The sequence below is a fragment of the Patiria miniata genome, unplaced genomic scaffold (assembly GCF_015706575.1).
Source record: "Patiria miniata isolate m_02_andy unplaced genomic scaffold, ASM1570657v1 HiC_scaffold_21, whole genome shotgun sequence".
In the NCBI taxonomy this organism is placed as follows: domain Eukaryota; kingdom Metazoa; phylum Echinodermata; class Asteroidea; order Valvatida; family Asterinidae; genus Patiria; species Patiria miniata.
The window spans coordinates 3,396,760-3,420,267 of record NW_024037060.1 but is presented as its reverse complement, the minus strand read 5'-3'; the positions used below and the strand labels follow the sequence as shown (position 1 = coordinate 3,420,267).

The window sequence follows — 23,508 nt, the reverse complement described above, 5'->3', positions numbered from 1 at the left end:
TCTTCTCTATCGGGATGCAACTTATAGGCCCACCCCTTTATGGCTCCTCCCCCTAGTAGCCACTCCCTTTATAGTCCCTCCCCTTGTCACTCCTCCCCTAAATGTCTTCTCTATTGGGCTGCAACTTATAGGCCCTCCTCCTTATGGCTCCCCCCCCCTTATAGCAACTCCCTTTATAGCCCCTCCCCTTATCACCCCTCCCCTTAATGTCTTGCCTATCGGGCTGCAACTTATAGGCCCTCCTCCTTATGGCTCCTCCCCCTTGTAGCCACTCCCTTTATAGTCCCTCCCCTTATCACCCCTCCCCTTAATGTCTTCTCTATTGGGCTGCAACTTATAGGCCCTCCCCGTTATGGCTCCTCCCCCATATAGCAACTCCCTTTATAGTCCCTCCCCTTATCACCCCTCCCCTTAATGTCTTGTCTATCGGGCTCGACCGACAAGCATCAGCATCATCATGAACATCTGGACGATATCGACGTAAAGGTTGAGGGCAGCAAAGATGTATTCCTCCTGCGAGATGCTGTACTTGTGCTTGCCTCCCAGAATCAATTGGGTGTCAAAGACGATGTACTGAGAAGAGAAATAAAAACATCTAGAAATAAAGTTTCGAAAAATATTTCAAATATTTTTCATAATCTGTTCTCATATATACAAAGAGTGCTGTGTACACTTTTGCTTACTTTGTGTTTTGCATATTATTACACGTTTACAAAACATAGAACAGTCTAGCCTGAGGATCCCTTTATCAGTGCTCTAGTGAAGAACAGAATCCTAAACGATACAAACCAATTTTTAAACAAATTTCTTTTACCACAAAATCTTATAAATGACATTCCACAAGAATGCAAAGGCTTCAATTTCAGAATCCGCGAAAACCATCACACTTGGTAAAATGAATGGTAAAAATGTGAGGATTAGAAGACAAACGTCATTCTTAGGGGGAGGGGTCTGTCTCAAAAGCTTGAATGTTTTTACTCTATTTTTCGTCAAGAAAACTGTCTTACCAGACCAAAGATTATAGCTCCAATTGAAGCGTAGACAATATCCAGTACCTATAAAAACAAGAATACAGAATATCATGACTTAGTAAATTAATCTCAAACTATCTGAATTTTTGACCAATTTAAGAAAAATTGTCACTGATGCATATATATGCATCTAATGAAATTTGTAGATTCGGTACAAATTTGATACAAAAAATGAAAACTTCAAGAATTAAAAAGAGTTGTACAATTGAATAAAGCTTGTTTAAGTGCACTTTTAAATACATTTCAGCAAAACACAATCAGCTTAAACATGAACAGTCTGAGAAGTGCCATGCCAGGCTTTTGAAATTTGCAAGGGTTCTTATTGAACACATTCAATTTTGTGAAAACAAGCAACTTCTTATGTTTTACTCACTCTGCTGTGGAAAATGGCGGCAAATATTCCAAAGAGCAGAAGTCCAATCAAGGCCACAAAGAGCAATCCAGACATCATGGTGAAATCAATCTGTGATAAACATGGCGATTACAAAAATCTAATTAACAAAAATGTTTAATCACTGTATCATAACTCTTTAAGGCCAAAAAAAAAAAAATAGTCGGTCTCTGGTCAGCGCGCGCGTCGATTTTAATCATGCGCGTCAACCTTTTTTTGTTCTTCAAATTAACACGGAAGCTCCAACAGCGCCCTCTATTGCTGCGTCTCCTCAAATTTTTGTACCAAGGAGCACCAAGGAATGGGGAAATTGCGCCAAGGCAAATGATAAAGGGCACCAAAGCAAATTATGGAGGACACCAATGTATAATGAGGACACAAAAAAGCAAAATAGTACGCACCTTGTCTGTACAATACAAGCTTCAAAAAAAAAAAAAGCCACCCAAAAAAAAACCGCGTCGCCGCAACAACTCCGGAACTTCGGTCTGACCAGAGACCGACTATTTTTTTTTCTTGGCCTAATAGGGCTGTCAATTTTTTCATAATTTTGTATTGGACTACTCGAAACTGCACTTGACCAAATATTCATTTACTTTTCATTATAGATATAAAAAAAAATCTTACCCTTGTTTGAAATGCAAAGATTGTCAATGCCAGCACTAAAACCTGTGAAAAAGCAACAAAAACACACAAAAAGTAGATTATATACTTGGCAATTTGACGAACATTTTGGTCAGTGAAATCTCGATAAGTAAAACTTTGATAACTAAAAACAACTGTTATTATAAAGTCAAACAAAGAATCCATTCACTTCAGTAGTATAACAATGATATACAACCCTGCTTAACTCAAAAATCTGCTTCAGTCAAATTTTGAACCTGTTCCCTTGAGGTTTGACTTATCAAGATTTCACTGTATTTATATCTGGGAATTCCTACATACCACACACCTTCCGATACCACACCCATGCTACTCTGGCCTGTGTTGACAAATCACTGTGCTTTGTTCCCCATTGAATTAACCCTCCTGCTATTTTAACAGTCGCAGACAGTCAAACAATCAATCCTCTTCCCCTGCCATAATCATGGCTGTGATTGGTCACAAACCATGGGGCAGGCCTATCGGATCATTCTGTTTGGGGGGGGGGGGGGGGAGGGGGAGGAGGTTATATTAGGGGAACTCCTGTCACTCATTTGACCTTCATGAGTCTATGTGTTTGTCAATAACTTACTCCAGTGATGCCCGCCGCAATGAGCACAGTGTTGGTATCATATGAGCTGCAGACCAGACCAAGAAGAACACCCTCAAAAATGGTCTGTCAAATACGACACAACAAACAAAATTAATGTAGAACATGGACGATGCATGTTACATCTCTTCAACATGGCTGCCCTCCAACTACACCTGCATAACTGGGGGCACTTCTAAAGCGTTTTAGCCATGTTAAAAATGTAGCTTGCTCAAAACTTTTTTTTAAACTGAACAACATTTTTTCACATTACTTCGAAACATTTCACTACTCCCAAATCTGTCAAAAACTCTAGTCCTTAAAAAGGGAAAGAATTCTTCATTTATAAGCTGCCAGATAAATAGGTCTAGGACTGCATTTGCATTAAAAAAATCCTACACCCTATTTCACTTTTTTTTCAGAATAAAGTAATTACAAGATCAGAATTTGAATCTTGACCATTGGATTACATTTCAAATCTCGAGTTAGTTTTGCCTGAACAGTTGAGAGTTGGGGCATGGGTAAAACTGTCAAGTGGAGTCAAGCCCATGTTCCAACAGACTCAATATTTCTTTTCGACCCTAAAAACACTACATTCAGGTTGCCAGTTTCCCTTATGGGTGATTTGAAGACACTCAAACTTTCCATGCACATGTAGTTCTAAAAAAGCTTATTTGTATAAGGACTACTGACTTACAAACAAGAAGAGGGCGATAAAGTTGATCGGGAAAGACCTGCGTAGGTTGGAGAAGCACGACAACGCGATGATCAGAACCAAAGTCATGACGCTATGGGTGAAAACCACAAAGAATTATTAAAATGCTGCTCTCATCTGAAATCAATAAGTTTTTTGTTTAATGCTGTGTTCAGGCACTAAAGTAAACCTCACAGTTCTGATGTAGCTGTACATATTGACTGAATTTCTATCCGTGAATTTACAACTCATTACGATAATCTCAGAATTGATTTTGTCATTCACTTGTTCCCCTGCAAACATTATAAGTTGGTTTGAGATCGATATCGCACTTCCTATACCACTGATATTGAAATCAAACCCATTGTTAAGACCACGATTATCACAAAGATTCATCAAGTTGCACACTTTTAATGGTAACCCACATTTTTACTCCATTTTTTTTTCTCCAAGTCCAAGAACTTTTTTGTTTGTAACTTATACTGCCACAGAATGATTGGCATCTACCCTTCTAAAACCTGCCAAATCTCCTCAAAACCTCTGTGTGGGTTTAGAATTGAAGGATCTGGCTAGGGCTATATTGTATCATGGTTCATCTCTCAATGTGCACTTACAATGCAGTCCAGAAGGGCCATGAGTTCACTCGCGTGTAATCTTTCACAGAGTCACTGACAAAAAGATGGAGACAAAATACAGATAAGTATGCATTTAAAAAAGCTGACAATAAGTAGTTGAAAGGAACACAACTGTTCTTTGCCCATTCTCTTGGGAACAGATATTTAGGTCTTGTAGATACTTCGCTTGTAAAGCAACTGCACTTAAGTCAGAACAATCTATTCAGATACAGGACCAATGTGGAAAATAAGAAAACAACTGAGTTGACGTTTTGCAAAAACCAGAGTAAAATTTATGTAGTAATCTGTTAAGTACATGGTCTCAAACAGAGCTCCGTGCTATTTTGAAGCGTTCAGATTCAATTGATTTACTACTCCCCAAAGATAGATTGTAATCTAAATGCAGAAACAGTTATCTCGATCTGCTTAAAGAGCAAATTAATTTTAACTGTAGAACGTCAGCGTGCAATGTTTTTGGCTGATGAAAAAGGTAATTGAATATAAGCAAAGAGTACCAAATGCAAAACTTACACATAGACGAACGGGATTATAATCCCTATGGTAACCACCAACTGTGCCGTGAGAATTCCGTACACCTTGCGGATAAATCCTATGGCAAGAAAAATAGAAATGTGTTGAATATGGTAGACAGTCTTTTTTCTGTTCAGAAAATAAGTGGCTAGGAAACATACACTGGTAAAAACAATATAAATTAAAGCTATAGTCCATCATTTGCAGCTATCCGAAAAGTAACTGGCGTAATTATTGTTGAAAAACATACTTTGTTGAAAGATAGTACGGGGACTAAACTCCCTGTGAAATTATTCTTTCTGGCAAGCTGTCATTTTGAGGTAATCAACGAAAGAAGGCCTTTCCAACGGTGCTTCTTAAGACGCACCATAGGAAATTTAAATTAGTAGTTGGTTTTGTTATTCGGCAAAGCGCGCGCAAGCATTGGCGCGACGCACACGCAGTTGCTATAATTCGTCGGATCAGTGCGCGACATCGCATAGCTGCAATCGGCTCAGTGAGAACGTGTCTCGGACGCTGAATTCAGGCCCAATTCAAAACATGATTCAGCAACTTTTGATTTGAAATTGAGATCCTAAAATGCTGTTTTTCTCGGAATATACAGCTGAAGCTAAGCTGAAACTTCATCAGGTTAGTTGTTCAGTACCATTCTTTAGATTTTGAGCACTTTTGTTGCTTCAAACGAGCAAAATGCACAAATTACAAATGATGGACTATATCTTTAAGCAAAAAATCCACCACTCAATTAAAATCTTTGAGATAGTTTGTTCGACCCGGGCCCTGAAGACACGCCAGTCTGAACCATGTATAACTGACCATGTCTGATGTCCTTGTCCGCAAACTCAAAGTCATTCCCTCCAAACTCTGCGTCCCCCTCTGACATACTGTTGTAACTCATATCTGAAGAAACAAAAAGTACAAGACATAAAACATAATTATCTTGATCGACTGCTGTGATGTGGAACTTGGAATTTATTTTTTTAAACACTCTTTAGCATTGGGTACAAAACACTTCACCACATTATAGCAGTCATTTGTATGGCTGTGTATACATGTAAATGCGTTGTTGTTTGTAGTTTGATCCATAGTTTGGCCATAGGCGATTTCATGCATAGGTTTGTGCAGTATTAGATTTTACCGTCGCAAAAATATCGCAGTTTTCAGTATTATCGGGTAGGCGCCTACATTTCTGGTCAGACTATCATCAAAATACAATATGACATGCAGTTTTTGGAAATGCAAACACATAGGCAGCATGGTCAGAACTTCAAAGGCCCTGCTCGGTAACTACGGTAACTGAGTAAGTGAACTTCTCACCTGGTTACTGTGACCACAAGTACTTTAAACAAATTTATATAGTTCAGTTCTTTTTCTGTGCAAGTTATTTCTGAAATTCTGTCACGTTTTTTTTTTTGGGGGGGGGGGGGCTTTTGTACACAATTGGCCTCATTTAAGAGGTGATGAAATTCCAATGCAAGGTTCAATGTTGGTACTTTGACAATATCATTCGGTTTTGTTCGGTATCACCCAAAAAAAATTGTCACTGTAGTCCAACCCTATTCCTGGACTCATAATATTCCACTATCTTTGTGTTCACAATGCAATTTCAGGGGGCACTCCATTGAAATTACGGCCCATCATGCACAGGATACAAACGCACGATGGGATGTATTTTAATCAAATGCCCCCTGATATTACAACCTGACCACAGAGATGGGGGTATCCAGGACAGTCAATGTAGCAATGTTGACTTTCGTTGCCTTGATGCCCTCCACAGAGAAATTGAAAGGTCATAATTTCTTATTGTCTTAAAAATGCTTCCAAATGCCATTAATCTAGCATAAAGCATCCATCCTTTGTACAATATGGACCCCTCGTGATATAATATAATGCAAACAGAACCCTGACAATGACTAGTGACAATGCAACTCCTCCATAGTAATTAAATTCACAAAACTCAATAGTCATCTCCCAAATCATAATATCTACATGTAATGAAACAAGTACAAAAGAAAAAACTTACAATAATAACCCTGGACAGTGCGCAAAAATTAATTAATCCCCGGTCCAAATCTTGTACAACGGATTTTCAGAGCATCACAAACGCATCATCATCTGACACACCCAGCCAAGCATGTATGTGTGCAGATCACAGCAAGTTAATATTTAACATAATTCATGCGCTCAAATTTAAGGATCATTTATCTTGATCAATTTACATGATGGATTATAAGATTAAAATTGAACCTGTATGCTTCACAACTGAGCTTGGGTCCCGCAAATTGATGTAGGTAATTCTCAGTGTATGCTCCGTACTTTTCTTTACGTATCATCGCAACTCCGCTATTTTGCCCAGAAAAAAAAGACACCTAAAAAAAATATTATAAGATTTAAAATAAATAAATATCATTTTTGATAATCAGGCAGTCTCATGGGAAAGAATGTAGTAGGATGCCACCTAAGTGATGACGAAAAGGTCTATACGTGGAGTCGTAAAAATGCTCAAAGTAATACTAATAGATCACACATTTTTCAGCTACAAATTCCTGTTTTTGTTTTTGTAATCTTATCTGCAACTTCTGACCATGTGAAAAAGTAGTGTCAGATCATACAACAATGTAATTATTGCTTTATTTGAAGTATCACCTTTTTAACATTTTTTTGTCCAAATGTCAAAGAGCCTGAGGCAATACATTTGTCCAAATGTTAAAAAAGGCGATAAGTAGGGCCCAAGTTACTCCGTCTACCACCTACTTCTAGTTCTATAAGTAATTAACACAACCCCTAGGATTCAGGGCCCGAGCCCCCCCCCCCCTGCCACTCCCCCCCCCCCCCATCTTAAATGCTTAGCTCCACCTTCTTCATCATGGTCACATGATAAAAACATGATTCTACCTCCATGCTGTAAACGTGATAAAGGTACTGTTTACTGTGGTATTAACATTAACCATGGAGGAATAAGAACCCTTTGGTGTCTTACCGGGATACTTGTGTGGTCTGTGTTCTTGTTTCAAATATCATCAATAATTAAGAATTATCAGACCAGCGCATTTTGTGATTTCCACGTAATACACGCACAAATCAAGAAGTCAGGAGCCCTGCTCTTCACGTATTCATAATAACACGATCTCCCGTGCGTGACCATACTAAAAAAATAAAAGTTTAAAGGTAAAACGAAAGAGCGTCCATTATTTTATAGGGCTATTTGAAAGTACTTTTAACGTTTACACTTAAAAGTTATCTTTAAAAAAACCCATAAATAACAAGCATTCATTCAAAATAAGTTATGTATGCAATTTTCGTCCATATTTATGAGAATACGATTTCGTCAAGAAAACATGCGATTCCATTCTAGTTTGATCGGTTTGAAATAATCACCACAGGTATAATGGAACATTCCGTTAAGCGCGCCACTCGATTTTGGTGGCGCGCCACACGAAGCTGTGTGATTTTCTGTCACTTGTCTGCTTGTCGATGTCACCGTGTTTTTATTTTGAAGATTAGAAGTTGTTCGTCCAAACTTCGAAAATGCCCGCCTTACTCGAGAGTTGTGTAGAGTTGTTCGGAACACAAGATCTTTATGAAATTTTAGGTATCATAAAGGAAGCTTCTGCAAATGAAGGTACGTCAGACCCCCTAAAGCTACGCGGTTCTATTTCTACGCACTTACGTTGCGCGCGCGTTGCAAGCGTTACCTGCGCAGATTATGGAGGGTCGAGCCTCGAGTCGAGGATAATTAAAGTAGGTCTATCAATTAGCCCAGGTGGACTCCCTTACCTCCCGACGTTACGTAGTCTATCAATCATTTTGTTCACCAGCGCAGCAGTGTTCATAATCACGTTGCATGACAAACAAGCATTAAGCATTGCAGTTTGTGCAAAGCTTCGTCACTTTAGGACCCCGTTCAATGCGGAAGGTACCGGGTTTAAAACTAAAATTGAAAGGGAAATAAAAAATCCGAGAACCAGTACCGGCAGTAGGTTAAAAGTCTGGTTCCTGCTGCCAAAAATCCTGAATATTGAATCTTATTCTTAATATTACGTTAAGGAACCAGACATTTCCGTAACGAGCAGTTGAAAATCACGTTACGGCTGCCGTAACGGAAAAAAATGTTGCATACTGACGCCACTTTTTTCTTCATTTATCATCTCAATGAAGGTCAGTCATTGCTAAAATGATGATAAGACATGAATCTGGGACTGAGAAACATTTCCAATTTTGTTTACGAAATACTTTCTTGACTCTCCATAGACTTTGTAAACAACCACTGAAATGGCGTCAGGTTGCAACATTTTTTTCCGCCATAACTAGTATTATGTAATATAATTCTGAAAAGAAAGCCAGCTAAATCTAGCCGGCTAAATATACACTTCCTACTTTCTATCGCGGAGCTATACTTGACTATAACACTGCTGGCATGGCTCCTTCTACTTCTCACTATCATTTTTTGGATGGTGGTCTGACTGTGGAATTGGCATTGGAGCTTTGATAGACGAATTACTTGCATTTAGAATTCCACTTTCTTAACCAAAAATCACCCCAAAAGGTTGCCCAGGCTGATCCATAACTCTTTCAAATTTGGGAACAATGGTTTTTGGACCATCGGACCGAAATTTTTTTGAGAAATGAGAGTTTTTACTCGCCACCGTCAGTTTTTCGTTGCACACACTTGATGCGAACCGCGAGTAATTCGCCTATATGGCTCCAATGCCGATCCCATAGGGTTACGACCACCAAAAAAAATGATAGTGCTAGAAGGCACACGGGTGCCTTCTAATTCTAGAAGTAGACTCCTTTTACTTAACACTTTCACAAGAAGACATCTAAGGTTACTTCATTTTGACAGATCTTTTGGTGAAATATGTTTTTTCCCCCAGTAAAGCGAGGATACTACAAACTGTCTCTGAAAGTCCATCCAGATCGAGTCAGCAGCGATGCCAAGGAAGAAGCAACCCAAAAGTTCCAGGCTCTTGGCAGAATCTACCGCGTACTGAGTGATACAAATCTCAGAGCGCTATATGATGAAACGGGTAAGAAATCAAACTCTGTCTTTATACTGCAAGGTCCATCTCAAGTCGAACGTCTCAGCGGATCAGTTATCTCTGGTTTCCATGGCATGAAGCAAATGAAATTGTTTCTGTTCTCCCTCGTTGGGACATCAGTCCATCACAGGTTACTCCTAGTTGTTACCAGTATCCATTTATACTTGTCCGTGGAGTGACGCAAGTACATGTAAAGTGGCTTGCCCAAGGACGCAATGTTGAGCCAGTAGCTGGATTTGAAAATGGGACACTTTAGATCATGTGTCTCAAATCAACCAATGACCCACACTCCTTTCATATGATGAAACTGTCAGGAACCAGACATTTCTGACAGGCTATTGCTTCATGAGACTGAAACCATGAGTTAAAAAAAATACCAAGTAATTGTAAATCATTCCAACTTCATAGACTATATATTAAATTTACAGATAATTTCATATGTATAATAACAGGGGAAGTGGACGATGAAATTGATACTGAACAGTGCAAGGACTGGGCTGACTACTGGCGGATTCTTTTTAAGAAGGTTTCTGTCAATGACATCCGAGAGTTTGAAACAAAGTATCAAGGTAAGTTGAAAGAAAAATTACACGCAGTAATGGACTAATTATCTATACCCTCTCAGACATAATGTAAATTAGTACGTTTGATGGATGTTTGATTGTTGGATGGACATGCTATCTTTAAAATTCATAATTTAAAAAATTCAGGAGCACCCACCATCATAAAGTAACATCTGAACAAAAATTATGCACTTTGAAACGTACTTATTTCAGTAAATCAAGGTCAAAGTTCATTTTGTTACGCATTAACTGCACTTCATGCTACCATTTTGTTTCCAAGCCACATACATGTCCGTATGTGTATCGTTTCTAATGGTCCATATTGTTTACGCCCAGGACCACAAAATAAAAATGCATTCAAATGTCTCATTAATGAAAACCATCATTTTCTGAATAAAAAACAAAACGACTTCAATCATGCTCCTTCAACAAGCCTTCCGTCTAGTGTGAATTGGCATTGCCTTCAAACTCATAAAGGCATTTCCCATGACCCATAAAGGCATTTCCCATTTTTTGTCCACCGGTAACGGCAATTTTTTTTGTCTTGGATTGCTCGTTGTCTGTTCATGGTAGGTTCCAGTGAAGAGCTGGAGGATCTGAAGGCATCGTATTTGGAGTACGAAGGAGACATGGAGCAAATCCTAGAGAACGTCCTGTGCTGCACCCACGAAGACGAGTCCCGGTTTGCCGAAATCCTCACCGATCTGATCAACAAAGGAGAACTGCCGGAGTACGAGGCCTTCACAAAGGAGAGCAAGAAACAGAAATCAGGCCGAAGGAAAAAGGTCAGTTGTTACTCCTTCAGTCAGTGCAGTAAGTACTTGTTCAGACCATGGCACACTTTTTTTACGAAATACTTTTGCCATCAAAAATGTGACTTGGTATTTAATTCATGCTGTGGTCACTGGACCTATGCCTGTCACTGGGAGACAGTATCTCAATTTTTTTGATGACCTTGTTTTATGTAAATTTGTCAGTGGTCTAAATGTCTCATTCATATGACTTGGTTACCACATAATTTCAACAGTTGCTGTTAGACACCACTTCTGGGCAACAGCAGAAAAAAATATCTGGAGTTTGTCCTCCAGCTCAAGATGATGAATGACTTCCTAAATGCATTCCCCTCGTTGTGAACCCACAGGCAAAACAGGAGGCAGAAGAGGCAGAACACCTCTCCAAGGAACTCGGTCTCGGAAAGGAAAACGGCGACGACGCCTTAATGGCCATGATCAAACAACGGCAGCAGTCTCGAGGACAACAGATGGACAATTTCATGGCTGGATTGGAGGCTAAGTACTGCAAGCCACAGCCAAAGAAGGGCAAGAAGGGCAAAGCAACCAAGAAAAAATGATGAGCGACTTGAAAGAAAGACTAGTGAATTCCAATCAGTGATTGATAGATAAGACGTCTAGTTCCTAGTATCTTTTTTCATGATATAAGGTACAGTAGCTCACTGGTTGCCCGTCTTTCCGGGTCAGTGTGCTTATTTGTGTACTAGTTAACCTGTGATGGACATTGACATGCAGGATAACTTAGTAGTAAACGTTTGAAACTAGGATGCACTTTTACCAACCTTTGATTTCAATGGTAATTAGATCACACAAAAAGGTATTGCCACTGATTATGTGCCACACAAGAGACTTAAGATTTAAGAAAAACTAGAGATAAAATCTCATTTGAAACTCCGCATCTAATGCAATTTAGCATTTTTGTCCTGTTAATATGAACATTTGATAAACATTATTTCAGTTGTGAGACGCAGTGTACAAAGGGTTTTTGTTCACTTTTTATCTATCTCACTTGTCTCTGCACATTTTGGCTTTTGTGAGGAAAACGTTTCAGCATTACTTTCTGCTTGGTGTGCAAACAGTGTTGGTTTTTTTCTGAAAAGGTAAAAATGTAAGAGCCATAATTACCATGAATTGTATAACTAGGACACCCACTCACACCTCACACATGTATGCCATAGGGGTGTACAGTGGAACCGGGAAAATTTAAACAGACTGGTGAAGGTGACCAGTCCATGCAAAGTTGAATAAAGTACAAAAGGTATTTAACTGAAAAAAAGTGACTATAGGGTCTGTTTGTCATATTATTATCTGGTCATTCTTTTATGACAAGTGATAAATGTTTTCCTTACTCTATGTCGGGGAGATATTCATATAATACTTCATAGTCAGAGCAGCCAGCATGTATACTTGTGTGGCAACACTGCGGGCAGCATAGCTATGGGGTAGGATCAGAATTATGCGGATCTTACAAGGAAAGTGTTTTGCTCCTAGAATGGGTCAAATAGGTTTGTTTATCCGCTTCCCTCCAAACCATATTAGATATGAAAATCTCTTTAAAGTTTCCACTGTGTATTTGGATATGACATCCAAATATTTAATTTGCAAGAATTATAGTTTTAGTTGTCCCCAAATTAAGGGAAATATGCCTCGCAGCATTCGGTTTCTTTCTACTTCCGCTAAAAAAGGGGATTCAGATTTCCGACCCCTTCTACGTCCCTTTTACTCATTCTTAAATTGCGAAGAGAATTTGGGCCTATTATTATGTGTAACTATGAGAAACCACTCATATCAGCTCCTCATTTTGAGAAGGCGCACGACGCTGTTTATCCGTGTTAGCGCCATCATGCGGTGGTACAGTGCCGAGCCGTGGATTGGGAAATTCGACGGCTGTTACGAAGGCTAGCAAAACTGTTGACCAATCACAACACGGGATGGCGCGAACAAAAGTCGTCTCTATTTAGGTTGCTTGATTTCTCCTCACCTACTCCCTCTGATAAAGAGATCGATCAAGACAAAAACAAATAATCGTGGTTTTTTTGGCAAATACTTCAGGACTTATGTACTTTAACATCATTGGAGAATAGTATTTTGAAATCAGCTCGTATATTTCGACACAATTTTGATCGTCGTAACGCCTCATTTTGGCGTTAATTGTTATGCCAATTGTAGTGGAGAGTAACCGTTAACGGCAAAGCTTGTCTTTGTTTTTGTCACTTCAAACATTCACACCTACTCCCCAGGAATGCTAAACTTTTAGAGATTTTGTTTTACATTTAAGTACAGAGCATCAGCTACGACAAAATAGAACTAAACTGTATTTTTCAAATGTTGTAATTTTACAAAGTTCTTTTTACTTAAATACGTAATCTGACATAAACTGTTACATTTTATCTCTCGTCACACACTATATGAAAAACCAAATTGAACAGCTTGCGCGTGCGCATTTGGCCGAAATGGGCGTAGCGCGTCAAGATTCGCAGCTGACAATTATTTTAGTGGGCCTTTTTTGTTCCCTAATTTTATGTTTTTGAAGCCATTGGAACGCCATTCAAACAATTAAAGTAATGGTAAGTGATTCGATAGAGTTATAATCTACACGTAGTGAAACTTGAGAAAGTTTGTATTGTTGTTTTTATGAAGTAGAGACTACCAAAGTCCCAGAAATTGAAAGGTTTGAGACTCGCACTGAGCAGCTGAGACTGAGTGACATGAGTGAGACGAGTCAGTCTCAGTGGGTGCGAGCTAGAAACACGTAGGCCTAACGTAATGCTGCCCTTACTGCTTACGTTCGTGGTGGTTTTAGGGAACTAAATTATCATGCTTAGGCCCTATTAAATATTAACGTGATTAAGTAAGTTTGTGCCCATGAAATGTTTCCACACCTCTCCCCGGCCCCGCGCTGCCCAAGTGAAGGTCCGATGCCGGGGTTTTTGCAATGTTTGGTCACGTTTTTCAATGCCTCGGCAGGCTAGCCTAGGTTGGACTCCGTCGTAATGCAATGTGGGTATTGCAATGAAGACGTCGTCCAACCTGGGCTAGGCTCTAGCCTCAGGCATGTCAGGGCATGCAGGGACAGGCGAGTGAGGATTCTGGTCACTCAAAAACATTGACATTTTCTTTTGTCATTTTTTGTCAATGACTTTTGTCATTGTTCATGTTGTTAGCCAACACTAGTGCGGCCCACATGGGTAGGCCTAGGCCTATGTCAGAGATTGTCACTTAATTTCTTAAATTTTGCCCAAGGCCAAGGGGTGGGGATTTTGTCACTTCAAAAAAGACAATCCCCACGTCTTGGGGGGGGGGGGGGCAGTGGAGGGGGAACAATCGATTATTAACTATTGGCCTAACCTACCTTTGCTTCGGATTGGCCTGACTTGTCTTGACTTTGGTTAGAACTTTTAGTTTTGCTAGGGGCTGATGAGCCTGTTCACCGTCTTACAAATTTAGTTTGCATTAATATTAAAGAAAAGACATTGCAAATGAAGGCCTAGGACTATAATTTATAAAATGTAAAATAGGCCTAGGCCTATTAACTTAAAAAAAATATATATTGGGCTACCAGAAAAGAGTAGGCCTAATTCTAGGCCCTATGAGTATGACTGTAGGCTAGTAAATTGGATGGAAATACAGAGGTGGAAATAGGCCTAAGGTAAAATAAATTCAGATATAACGTTGGGCCCTTAGCCCCCAGAATCCGGGGCCTAGGCCTAACCACTTCCCTTCCCCAACCACATCCCCGACCCTGTAGGCTGGGCCTAAACTTAATTTTGAATAGGGCTTCGGCCCTATTCAGTTTGCGATCAAGTGTTTAACTTTCGTTCCTTTGCTTTTGTCATTTTGTTTTAGTTTCACACGTACACCATGTTAATGTTAGCCCAGTTACGCTGAATATCTCTTTAGGTCATTTTCGTGCCAAAGGCCCAGTTTTGTGATGAATCTACTTTCCATCACCCATGCATCATTTGTATTTCTAGGAACAGGGCCAGGAGAGTCAGGGCCATTATTGGATCCAGCAGCAGCAAGCACATGGCATCCACCAAGGCAACGGCCGAGTGCAGACTGATTACCATGGGGACCTCGGGGAGCCTCCCATGGACAGTTTGCTCGACAGATCAGGTTTGTTTGATGAGCTGGTGTGTCAGATCTTGGATGAGAGCCAGCCCAATAAAGAGGCAGAAGGGGCCGCTCTTAACGGGCAGGAGAACCAACAGCCCAAAGATGAGGCCATCCAGGACAAGTGAGTTACATATTTACCAATTTGGTTTCAAGATGACAGGGTTAATATGCGTTATTGACCTGAAACTGTGAATGTAGCTTCCTCTATAAATGTTTTAACACTGTAATTGTATAAACGGCAGAAAATGTTAATTTTGACAAAAAATATCAAATAACAGACGCAATGCTTACCATCTCCCACTAAAACCTAAATTAATAAAAGTAAGTGCATTTTTGTTTTCTTTGGCTGACAGTTTCAATTTAATTGTGAATTGTGATTGTAAAAAACACAATCCAAAGTTTGAATTGTGATTGTAAAATCACAATCAACAGATGACATTTCAATTTTTTTTTTTACATTAAATTGTGAACTAATATATTCCTTCATCGTTTGCAATTAGTTTTCAAGGCCTGCAGATGTCCTCTCCAGCTGATAGTGCTCCTGTCTGGGTTAAAAGCAATGAGATGACGCATGAAAACACAAGGCTTTCAAAGTTTCCTCCTGGTGAGTCATTTTGTATCAAAACTAACAAGAAAAAAAGAAGGAAAACCAAAGGTTGGGGTCTCCATTCTAAGTATAAAGATAATTTATTTTAAGATTGAACTTAGAAATTGATGGAGCGGGGTTTGAACCTGAGACCTCTGGATTGTCATTCCGGTGCTCAACCAACTGAGCTATCCAGCCCTTTGTTGGTGGTCCCCATTTTTTTCAGTTTCTTTGTTCAAGGGCTGCCAGTCAGAAGCCATAAACCCATAGATGCAATGTAGCTAGAGATCATGCCCAATGTCACGATGCTAGTAACATTAGCAATTGTGTTGCAAACCTGGAAAATAGCAAACAGCTAGGGATCATCAATCGGAGAGGATACAGCTTTTCATTACATCAGTTTCAAAGAAACCACATAGGGAACCTGACTAGGTGCAATAGAATTATTTTAAGGTTGAACAAAGAAATTGACTGGAGCAGGGTTTGAACCTGCGACCTCTGGCATGCCGTTGCTTCATTGCAAAAACCGTTTGTAAAAAAATTCAGGCAGTGCCATTTTTTTTCAGTGGTAGAGTCTTGTCATTGATTCTGTAAAAAGGTTGAACTCCTACACTTCGATGTTGTGTTTACATTATATTATTATTATAATAATTACTGGTTTACAGTCTTCAATATTTGTTTTACTTCAGGAATCACAAAAAGGCCCACGCATCCGGCCTCTTTTGAGATGATGTTTCATGGCAACCCTGAAAGCGATGTCCAGGGTCTGGGAGAGCAGTCTGTGGGTACTGGTAAGCCGAGTTCCAATGGCACAAAGGGCTTGCCGGAATATCTCCATCCCAGTCATCTCATGAGAGGAGACCACCTTGAGGCTCCATATTTCACTGGCAATTTCCCCGGCAGGCCCATGCCGGGGAACTTGCCAAGTTCAGGAGGGGACTGTGGAGGGATGCCACCCTCAGGGAGTCAGGTTGGCTCACAAGCCCCGGGGAACTTGAACCAGAGAAACCATGCCTTGTCTTCCAGGGCCGCAGGGGTTCACCAGTCCCAGAGGATCCCCATCAGTACTTCAGGCAGAGAGCTAGTGCTGCCGCCACGGCACAACAGGCACAGTCCAGGGAGCAGTTTCCAAGGCAGACTAGGCCGGCATCAGCATTTCCAAACAGCGAGCAACAGCAGGCAGTCAATACCCCATTCGCACCCAGTGTGAATCTCAAGACCCAAACGATGCAGATGAACAACTGGGCAGACATCAACAAGTTTGTGGCAGCCAAGGGAAACTTGAATCTGCGAACTGGCAACATGGCATTCAACCAAAATCAATTCCCAGGCAATTTAAAAGCTGGAAATGCAGCCTATGGTCAAAATAGACTGCCCAACTACCAGTTTCCCCACCGAAACATGCCACAGCCACGGGCAATTCAAGTAGCCAATCAGAATCAAGGAACATTTCAGTCAACCAATCACAATCTTGGATTTAATAGTCAATTTCAGCACCAGTATTTTCCTGTGATGAGGCCAGAGGTTTACAACCAAAATGTGGCTGCCTGGCCACAGCCACAACAGGGACCACAAAATGACAATCAGACCTACTTGAGTCAGTTACATGTTCAGCTGGAATCCTGCTACTATCAGTTCTATAGCATGGAGAAAGAAAGAAAGAAGGTAAGTTTAGTGATTCACTTATTTGAAGGAAACAAATTAATATTTTGGAGATAAAAATGTGAACCTTTAGTCTTCCTTTCCAAGGTTATAACCTTCGGGCAAAATGTGAGTCCATTTTATGTATTTACCTTAGTTTATGAAATTTGTCTTATTATTTTCATTAAATTGCTACCTTATACCACCTGCTCCAAGGGAATTCAAGACATTCAAATCTCTTGGGTCCTTGAGACAATTTTAATTCCACTTACCTACTCTTTCCACTCAGGAGTAGAAATGAATACATTCACTAGCATAAGCTGGGGATTATAGACTTGTATCCCATCCAGGGGGAATAGAAATATCCTCAGTAATTTCAAGCCACAAAACCATAGAAAACACATGCCCAAAGAAATGTCTTCTTTGCACAGACTAGACTTTATTTTACTTTCTCTACCTCTTCTACCCTGTACTAGAAAGCAGGGCATTTTTTTCTAAACTTGTCTATGAAAAGGAGTATCAATTTAGTTTTATCTTTTTGAGTGTGGTTTATTAATTTTTTTTTATTTTCCTGACTTTTTCCGCCCAGACTGAAATTGAGTTGTCAAGGCTCAATCCAGGCAGACGAATATCCAGTGCCAACACCATTCAAACTCCCCAGCTCCCAGAAAACCCCACCAGCCTGGATAGGATGATTGTGGATTTCTACAAAGAGCACAGTAGAGTAAGCAACTCACTCGTGTTCAAAACCTTGTTACATTTTCACTACTTTAGATGTCTTGGATATGATTGTAACCCTCAATAAGGGTCCAGATATGGGGAAATGAGCATGCAATTAATTAATCTGCATGACTAACTTTTTAAAATGAAAAAACAAACAAACTGCTTGTTAAAATATTATATTCAAGCTGAAGTGCAAATTTTAGAATCAGATTGTTGTTATTCATGGTGAATAGCTATTTGCGTGTATTTATATTATTTAATTAGTCCAAAAAGAGCAAGATAAAAACGATACAAGTTTTACCAGTTGGGACTTAAAGGATTTTCCAACAGAAACAACATGTGAGGGGGTTGTACGCTCTGACTTGTTTTAACAAACAAAATGTTCATGGAATATTAAGAAAACAAGCAAACAACTGTTACCTAATAAGGACCATAATAACAAAGAAGTCATCATATTGTTATTAACACATGGCTTCATCTCGTGGAGTGAATGGTTAATTTTGCAATCATTTTGTTTGTTTACAATTATCCCCTGCTTGTCTTTGAATGCATGATTTCAGTCACCCTTATCGCCGTTTGCAGGTGTACACACTCATGAGCAAGATTGGGGGCCTCTGTGCTGAGGCACTGCATCCCAGCATCGATGCCTGTCTTGACAACTGGGTGGAGGCCATTCAAGAGGCTGGGCTTAAGCGCAGAGAGGAACTCCGACGTGCACAAGATGGCAACGTGGAGCAGTCAGAACAGAGAGGTTGGCCATAACACTAATTCATATTTTCCCCCTCAATTCACAACAGAGATTGGGGGCATGAATCTTCAAAAGCAATATTATGTTTGTAAACTAAAAGTAACTGCCTTTCAAATAATTCAAGTAACTTCTGGAGTTTGCCCAGAAGAACACAAGAGTAACAAAATGTATGACTTTGTCAAAGCTTAGGCTTAAAGGGAAAATACAACATTTGCAAACATCAAAAAATTAAACTACCAAATCATTTTGAAATACCTTGCTGGACTGTTAGTGAATGACAGTGTAAAGCATCCTGTAAAATCATGGCACCTGGTATACTGTCATTTTCAAGAAAAGTGGTATTTTTGTATCAATTTCCAATGCTGGTCGGCCGACCAGCATTGGAAAAAACTGGCTTTTTTTTCAAATACTGGCCCCAATTGACCATCGCACTTGTTTGCAATTGATTACACACCTATGAACGGGTAAAGGGCCAGCTAGACTGGTTCCCTGACCTTACAATTCCCCAATGTATGTAAACTGCTCTGTTTCTTCTTATATGTCTCTTCTTATATATATTGTTTTTCTTGGTTTTTATAGCATTTTTGAACCCAAAATTTCAAAAAAAGTCATTGTAACTATATTTGCTATATATTTCCAACCCCCCAAATCCATCCATTTCTGAAAATTACAGCAAAAGCAAATGATGAATATTCCCTTTAATTGCTACTGAGGTATACAGTTTTCCACTTATGTATAATGCACTGCACTTTGATGTATCAACTATCAAATCATAACCAGCTCTACAAACCCATTATATAAAGGTGATGGATAGTGTTACAGAATATCTTAAATTATAGAAATTGTTCTTAAACTACAGATATCACAGTTATTAATAATCACCGAAAGAAAACAATACCCTTTCTTTTTAAAGAACCTTTGATCACATAATGCTGCATCTGTTCATCTGATCCAAGAAATATTGTGTAATCCGACTAGCATAACTTAAGTGGGTCCTATCAGTATGCCAGTAACAAATAATGAAAACATGAGATTATGGCTATTATCCACAAATCCCTAATCATCTGATTTGTTCTTGCCAGGATATATCCTTGTGGATGTGATTGAGAAGTTGGCCAAAGCTACCCGCAGCATCCGCACGGCCCTGTGGTGTGCTCTGCAGATGTCCAAGGAAAACAGGGTGTCTCAGAATGAAGGCAGTCATTCACTCGTCCAATAGAAATCGTAAGCAATCTTCAGAAATAAATCCCCAATGATTCAGAATTCTAATCTAGTACCATTTTGCAGAAAGTCTTTGAAATGGACTTAAGTTCAATTTTATACATTTGACTCGATTTCCATTTTATACATTTCTCGCGGAAGACCTTTCTGCTACCACGTTTTTAACCATGGCAACGAGGCTACTAATTGTGCCATTAAATGAAATTACGCCATTTGGGTCCATTATGCGAGTAGTGGTTATTGGTTCCCTTTTTTTCATTATTATTTTGTGGCAGTTGGCTTGGTATGATCTCTGTTCAAAAATTGCAACTGTAACTGGTGCTTATAAGCTGGTTATTTTGTTGTCCCTGTCCATTAAATTGGTGATTACACTTTATAAAATCACCTTGATTTTTAATATTAAATGCATTAAGATCTTGGAATGGCCAAGTTTTACCAACAGTTTGTAATTACTCGTTCAGGATACTTCTGACAAATGTTAAATAATAGTGAGTAATTTTCGTCAATCAGTGTTACCCATACTTCTTTAATTCAAAAGAACCTTTAGATTTGCAAATGTAAAACTTGAAAACTTGAATCACTTGGACATGTTTGGCACAAAATTGATATTACTGATATTGTTGGTTGTATTTTTGTGCATCGCAGAAACAATTGTGATTTGTTTCTTACCGTTAACCCAATCTTTGATATTTTCTATTGGAAAAATAAATAAATTATTCCTTAAGTTATAATTGAAAGTTAAATTAACATTAATTGAGAGCAAGTGGTATATTTATTGTTGCTTGATTCTGACAGTGTTAATTTTCAAATTGCACTTTCTTAAATCAGTGATAATAAATCTTGATTTTTGTTGACTTTTAGTGGAATTATTTTAGGATTGTCAAAATATGTAAATGAAAAAAATTAACTACTCGACAAGAAAATGAAAACAGAAAGAAAGAAATCACTTGTAATGAAATAAAGATGAATTTTAAGTAGATCCATCCCGACTTTTGAAGAAAAGTGAAGAATAACATTATTACAATCTTCCTTGTGTTTATAGTATTGCAGACCATTAGAACTTAAAATATTGTATTGAAATACGCAATTCTGAAAAAAAAATAATCCCAGAATATTCGAAAACAGGTTCCAACGATGTAAAAAAAACAGGCATTTTAATTCGCGATTTAAATCATGTTTTTAAAGTAAATTGCCATAGAAAAAAATAATTCCTTATGTATTTATAACTTAGAGCCAGAGTTCACAATCTTCTTAGCATTCTTTATCTTTCTTGCCATTACCCAAGTTGTAATTACAATTTAAGTATTTTGCATTTTGATTTCATTTTATCGTAGTTTGTTTTTTGAGTTCCTTATGAATACTTTGAATTATATCTATAAATTTCGATTGAACATTTTTGAAATGTTGATTCTTTTAACCTTGATGTGGAATGAACTTACATTCGATCCGCCCGAGATGATAAAAGTGAACGTTTTAAATAGGAAAATAAACTGTAAAACAAGGTGCTTTAAAGGGAAGATACAACATTTGCAAACATCAAAAAACGAAATGATCAAATAATCACGAAATACCTTACTAAATTGTTAGGGATTGACAGTCTAAAGCATCCTGTAAAATTGTGGCTCCTGGTGTGCTGACATTTTCAAGAAAAACTGTATTTTTCCAACGCTGGTCGGCCGACCAGCGTTGGAAAAAAATGGCTTTTTTCCAAAAGTGCTCGTAACTTTTCACTTTGTTATTCCGCACTTTCTTTGCAATTGATTACACACCTGTGAAGGGGGTACAAGCCTGCTAGAGTGATTCTTTAAGCTTACAATTCCGCAAAGTCTTTACATTTCTCCGTTTAATCTTAAAAAGTGGGGTCAGGGAACCAGACTACAAGAACATGATTGGTTTATTGGTTTTTCCAGCATATACAAGCCCAAAACGTGAAACAAGTCAGTTTAACAATATTTGCTATAACATACTAATCCTCCAAATCCATTTATTTCTGCAAGTTGCAGCAAAAGTAAATGTTGTACATTCCCTTTAAGCAATTTTTTTACAGTTTATTTCCCTATTTAAGCAGCTTAGATTTTAAACACTAATTTGTACCCGACTTTTTTCACAGGTTTAGTCAAAGACAGGTTTAGATTTTTTGCACAGTATGAAAGCCTGTTCGTACCATCAAAAATAACTTGTAAAAATGTGAATTATTTTAAATTTCCTTTCCTGAGTCATTCGCCTTAACCCCGATAAGTCGATTTTATTTACTTTTACAGTTTATGTTTGATGGTACTAGCATGCTTTCGTTGTGTACCTAAACATTATGACAGAGATCCATAAATCTAAACATGTATTAGATTCAAACGTGTAAACAAGGGGTGCAATTAAGCGTTTAGAAATGTTTTGAAACTCTAAACACAGTTTATACAGTGCAGGCAGAAGATATTTCCGAATTTCTTAACGTGTCTCAATGAAACGGCAAAGTATGACTTTAATCAAAGAACGTTATGACAACCTTTGTGTACTCCATGATAGATTTTTGCGTGATTATAATTGCTGTATACGCCATTAATCATAGATGTTTCATGATTGGACTTAGAAAAAAAGTGACGATTAATGTTTGATGATCTTTGAAGAATTGTGCTCGATTACCCAGTGGCATTTATTTTCAACTTCTAATGCTGACAATTTGTTACGAAGTTAAAATAAAAGATGTTTCCAAACGAAATCAACTTTACTGTGTGGATTTTTTGGTTTGCCCCCTAAGTTTGTTGGCATGCCTACATCAAACAGTACCCAAGAAAAACTATACAAAATAACAATTCCCAAAACCCGATTATAACTGTAAAAAGCGCAATTTTTTTTAACGAACCCCCCCCCCCACAGAACATGCGTCATTTGTCAATGATTGGCTGACGACAACCTTTTTTAATACGTGATAATTTGTTTTCTGCCTTAAATCCCGTTGTGAAAACGGATGTATTGAGCATGACCGGAATGCCAATTCCCATCCAGCATACGATTTGGGGTCTAAAATGAAAATGTGCACGTTCTGCAGAAAAAAAAGAACAAACGTCACGTAGTCAGATTTTTTTTTGGAGTAAGAAAAGTGTAAACAAGGATTAAAACCGTTCAGATTCGTGTAAATATTCGCGGATATGCATAAATTTGGCTTTGATTCAACCCGCCTCTCGCTCATTTGACGAGTTGACCTTGAAATAAATTGCTCTGTTCAACGCTAATTGTGCCGTAGCTGAAGAAGAAGAATAGAAAAAAATGAAAAAATCAAACAACAGGCGTTTTAATTTCTATGAAGCAGCGAAGGAGAATTCGTGGGAGTTTTGGTTCCAGGTATCATTAGAAAGTTGCAACACATTACTTTCAATCTCATAACAGTTCCTGTCGAAGTTTTAGTTCGAAGACGGCACGCGATATTAATCAGCTCCGGAAAGGCAATACGTGTTAACTGTGGAAAATACTCTTGTAAAAATTAAAATCAGCCTTGGGCCTTGATACTATAAATCAAGCCCGCAGAGGAGATATAGAGGATTTTCCAAAACGCGGTATCATTCTTGCTTTGGCTGAATCTTGGAGGTCACATGG

At 38.7% G+C, this 23,508-nt stretch overlaps 2 protein-coding genes and 1 pseudogene across 6 annotated transcripts; 2 read left to right on the top strand and 1 right to left on the bottom strand.

Moving 5' to 3' along the window:
- Positions 1-7,946, bottom strand: LOC119729559 (protein lifeguard 1-like). Of its 4 annotated transcripts, none has more exons than XM_038202167.1 (10): positions 7,868-7,946; positions 5,306-5,389; positions 4,490-4,568; positions 3,959-4,012; positions 3,348-3,438; positions 2,654-2,737; positions 2,047-2,088; positions 1,405-1,494; positions 1,008-1,055; positions 1-573 (listed from the first exon to the last, which is right to left on the bottom strand). In XM_038202167.1, exons 1-10 carry the CDS (start codon positions 7,884-7,886, stop codon positions 424-426), a joined length of 741 nt encoding a protein of 246 aa, XP_038058095.1. In that variant the 5' UTR covers positions 7,887-7,946; the 3' UTR covers positions 1-423. The 4 variants fall into 4 exon arrangements, with proteins under 4 accessions (XP_038058095.1, XP_038058098.1, XP_038058097.1 ...); XM_038202170.1 differs by lacking the exon at positions 7,868-7,946 and adding an exon at positions 6,737-6,854 and having other exon boundaries at positions 2-573; XM_038202169.1 differs by lacking the exon at positions 7,868-7,946 and adding an exon at positions 6,513-6,633 and having other exon boundaries at positions 2-573.
- Positions 7,360-12,165, top strand: LOC119729558 (dnaJ homolog subfamily C member 9-like). 2 transcript variants are annotated; one of them, XM_038202166.1, is made up of 5 exons: positions 7,360-7,408; positions 9,367-9,519; positions 9,984-10,100; positions 10,668-10,879; positions 11,236-12,165. In XM_038202166.1, exons 1-5 carry the CDS (start codon positions 7,375-7,377, stop codon positions 11,443-11,445), a joined length of 726 nt encoding a protein of 241 aa, XP_038058094.1. In that variant the 5' UTR covers positions 7,360-7,374; the 3' UTR covers positions 11,446-12,165. The 2 variants fall into 2 exon arrangements, with proteins under 2 accessions (XP_038058094.1, XP_038058093.1); XM_038202165.1 differs by lacking the exon at positions 7,360-7,408 and adding an exon at positions 7,901-8,111.
- Positions 12,166-13,345: 1,180 nt separating this feature from the next.
- LOC119729556 lies at positions 13,346-21,007 on the top strand (annotated as a pseudogene).
- Positions 21,008-23,508: the final 2,501 nt, after the last annotated feature.

Coding starts and splice junctions, on each gene's coding strand:
- LOC119729559 (XM_038202167.1), bottom strand. Junction 2,738..3,347: donor TTATCGCCCTCTTCTTGTTT/GTAAGTCAGTAG, acceptor CGTATTTGACAG/ACCATTTTTGAGGGTGTTCT. Junction 574..1,007: donor GAGCTATAATCTTTGGTCTG/GTAAGACAGTTT, acceptor TTCTCTTCTCAG/TACATCGTCTTTGACACCCA.
- LOC119729558 (XM_038202165.1), top strand. CDS start 8,018: ATGCCCGCCTTACTCGAGAGTTGTGTAGAGTTGTTCGGAACACAAGAT. Junction 8,112..9,366: donor GGAAGCTTCTGCAAATGAAG/GTACGTCAGACC, acceptor TTTTTCCCCCAG/TAAAGCGAGGATACTACAAA. Junction 9,520..9,983: donor AGCGCTATATGATGAAACGG/GTAAGAAATCAA, acceptor GTATAATAACAG/GGGAAGTGGACGATGAAATT.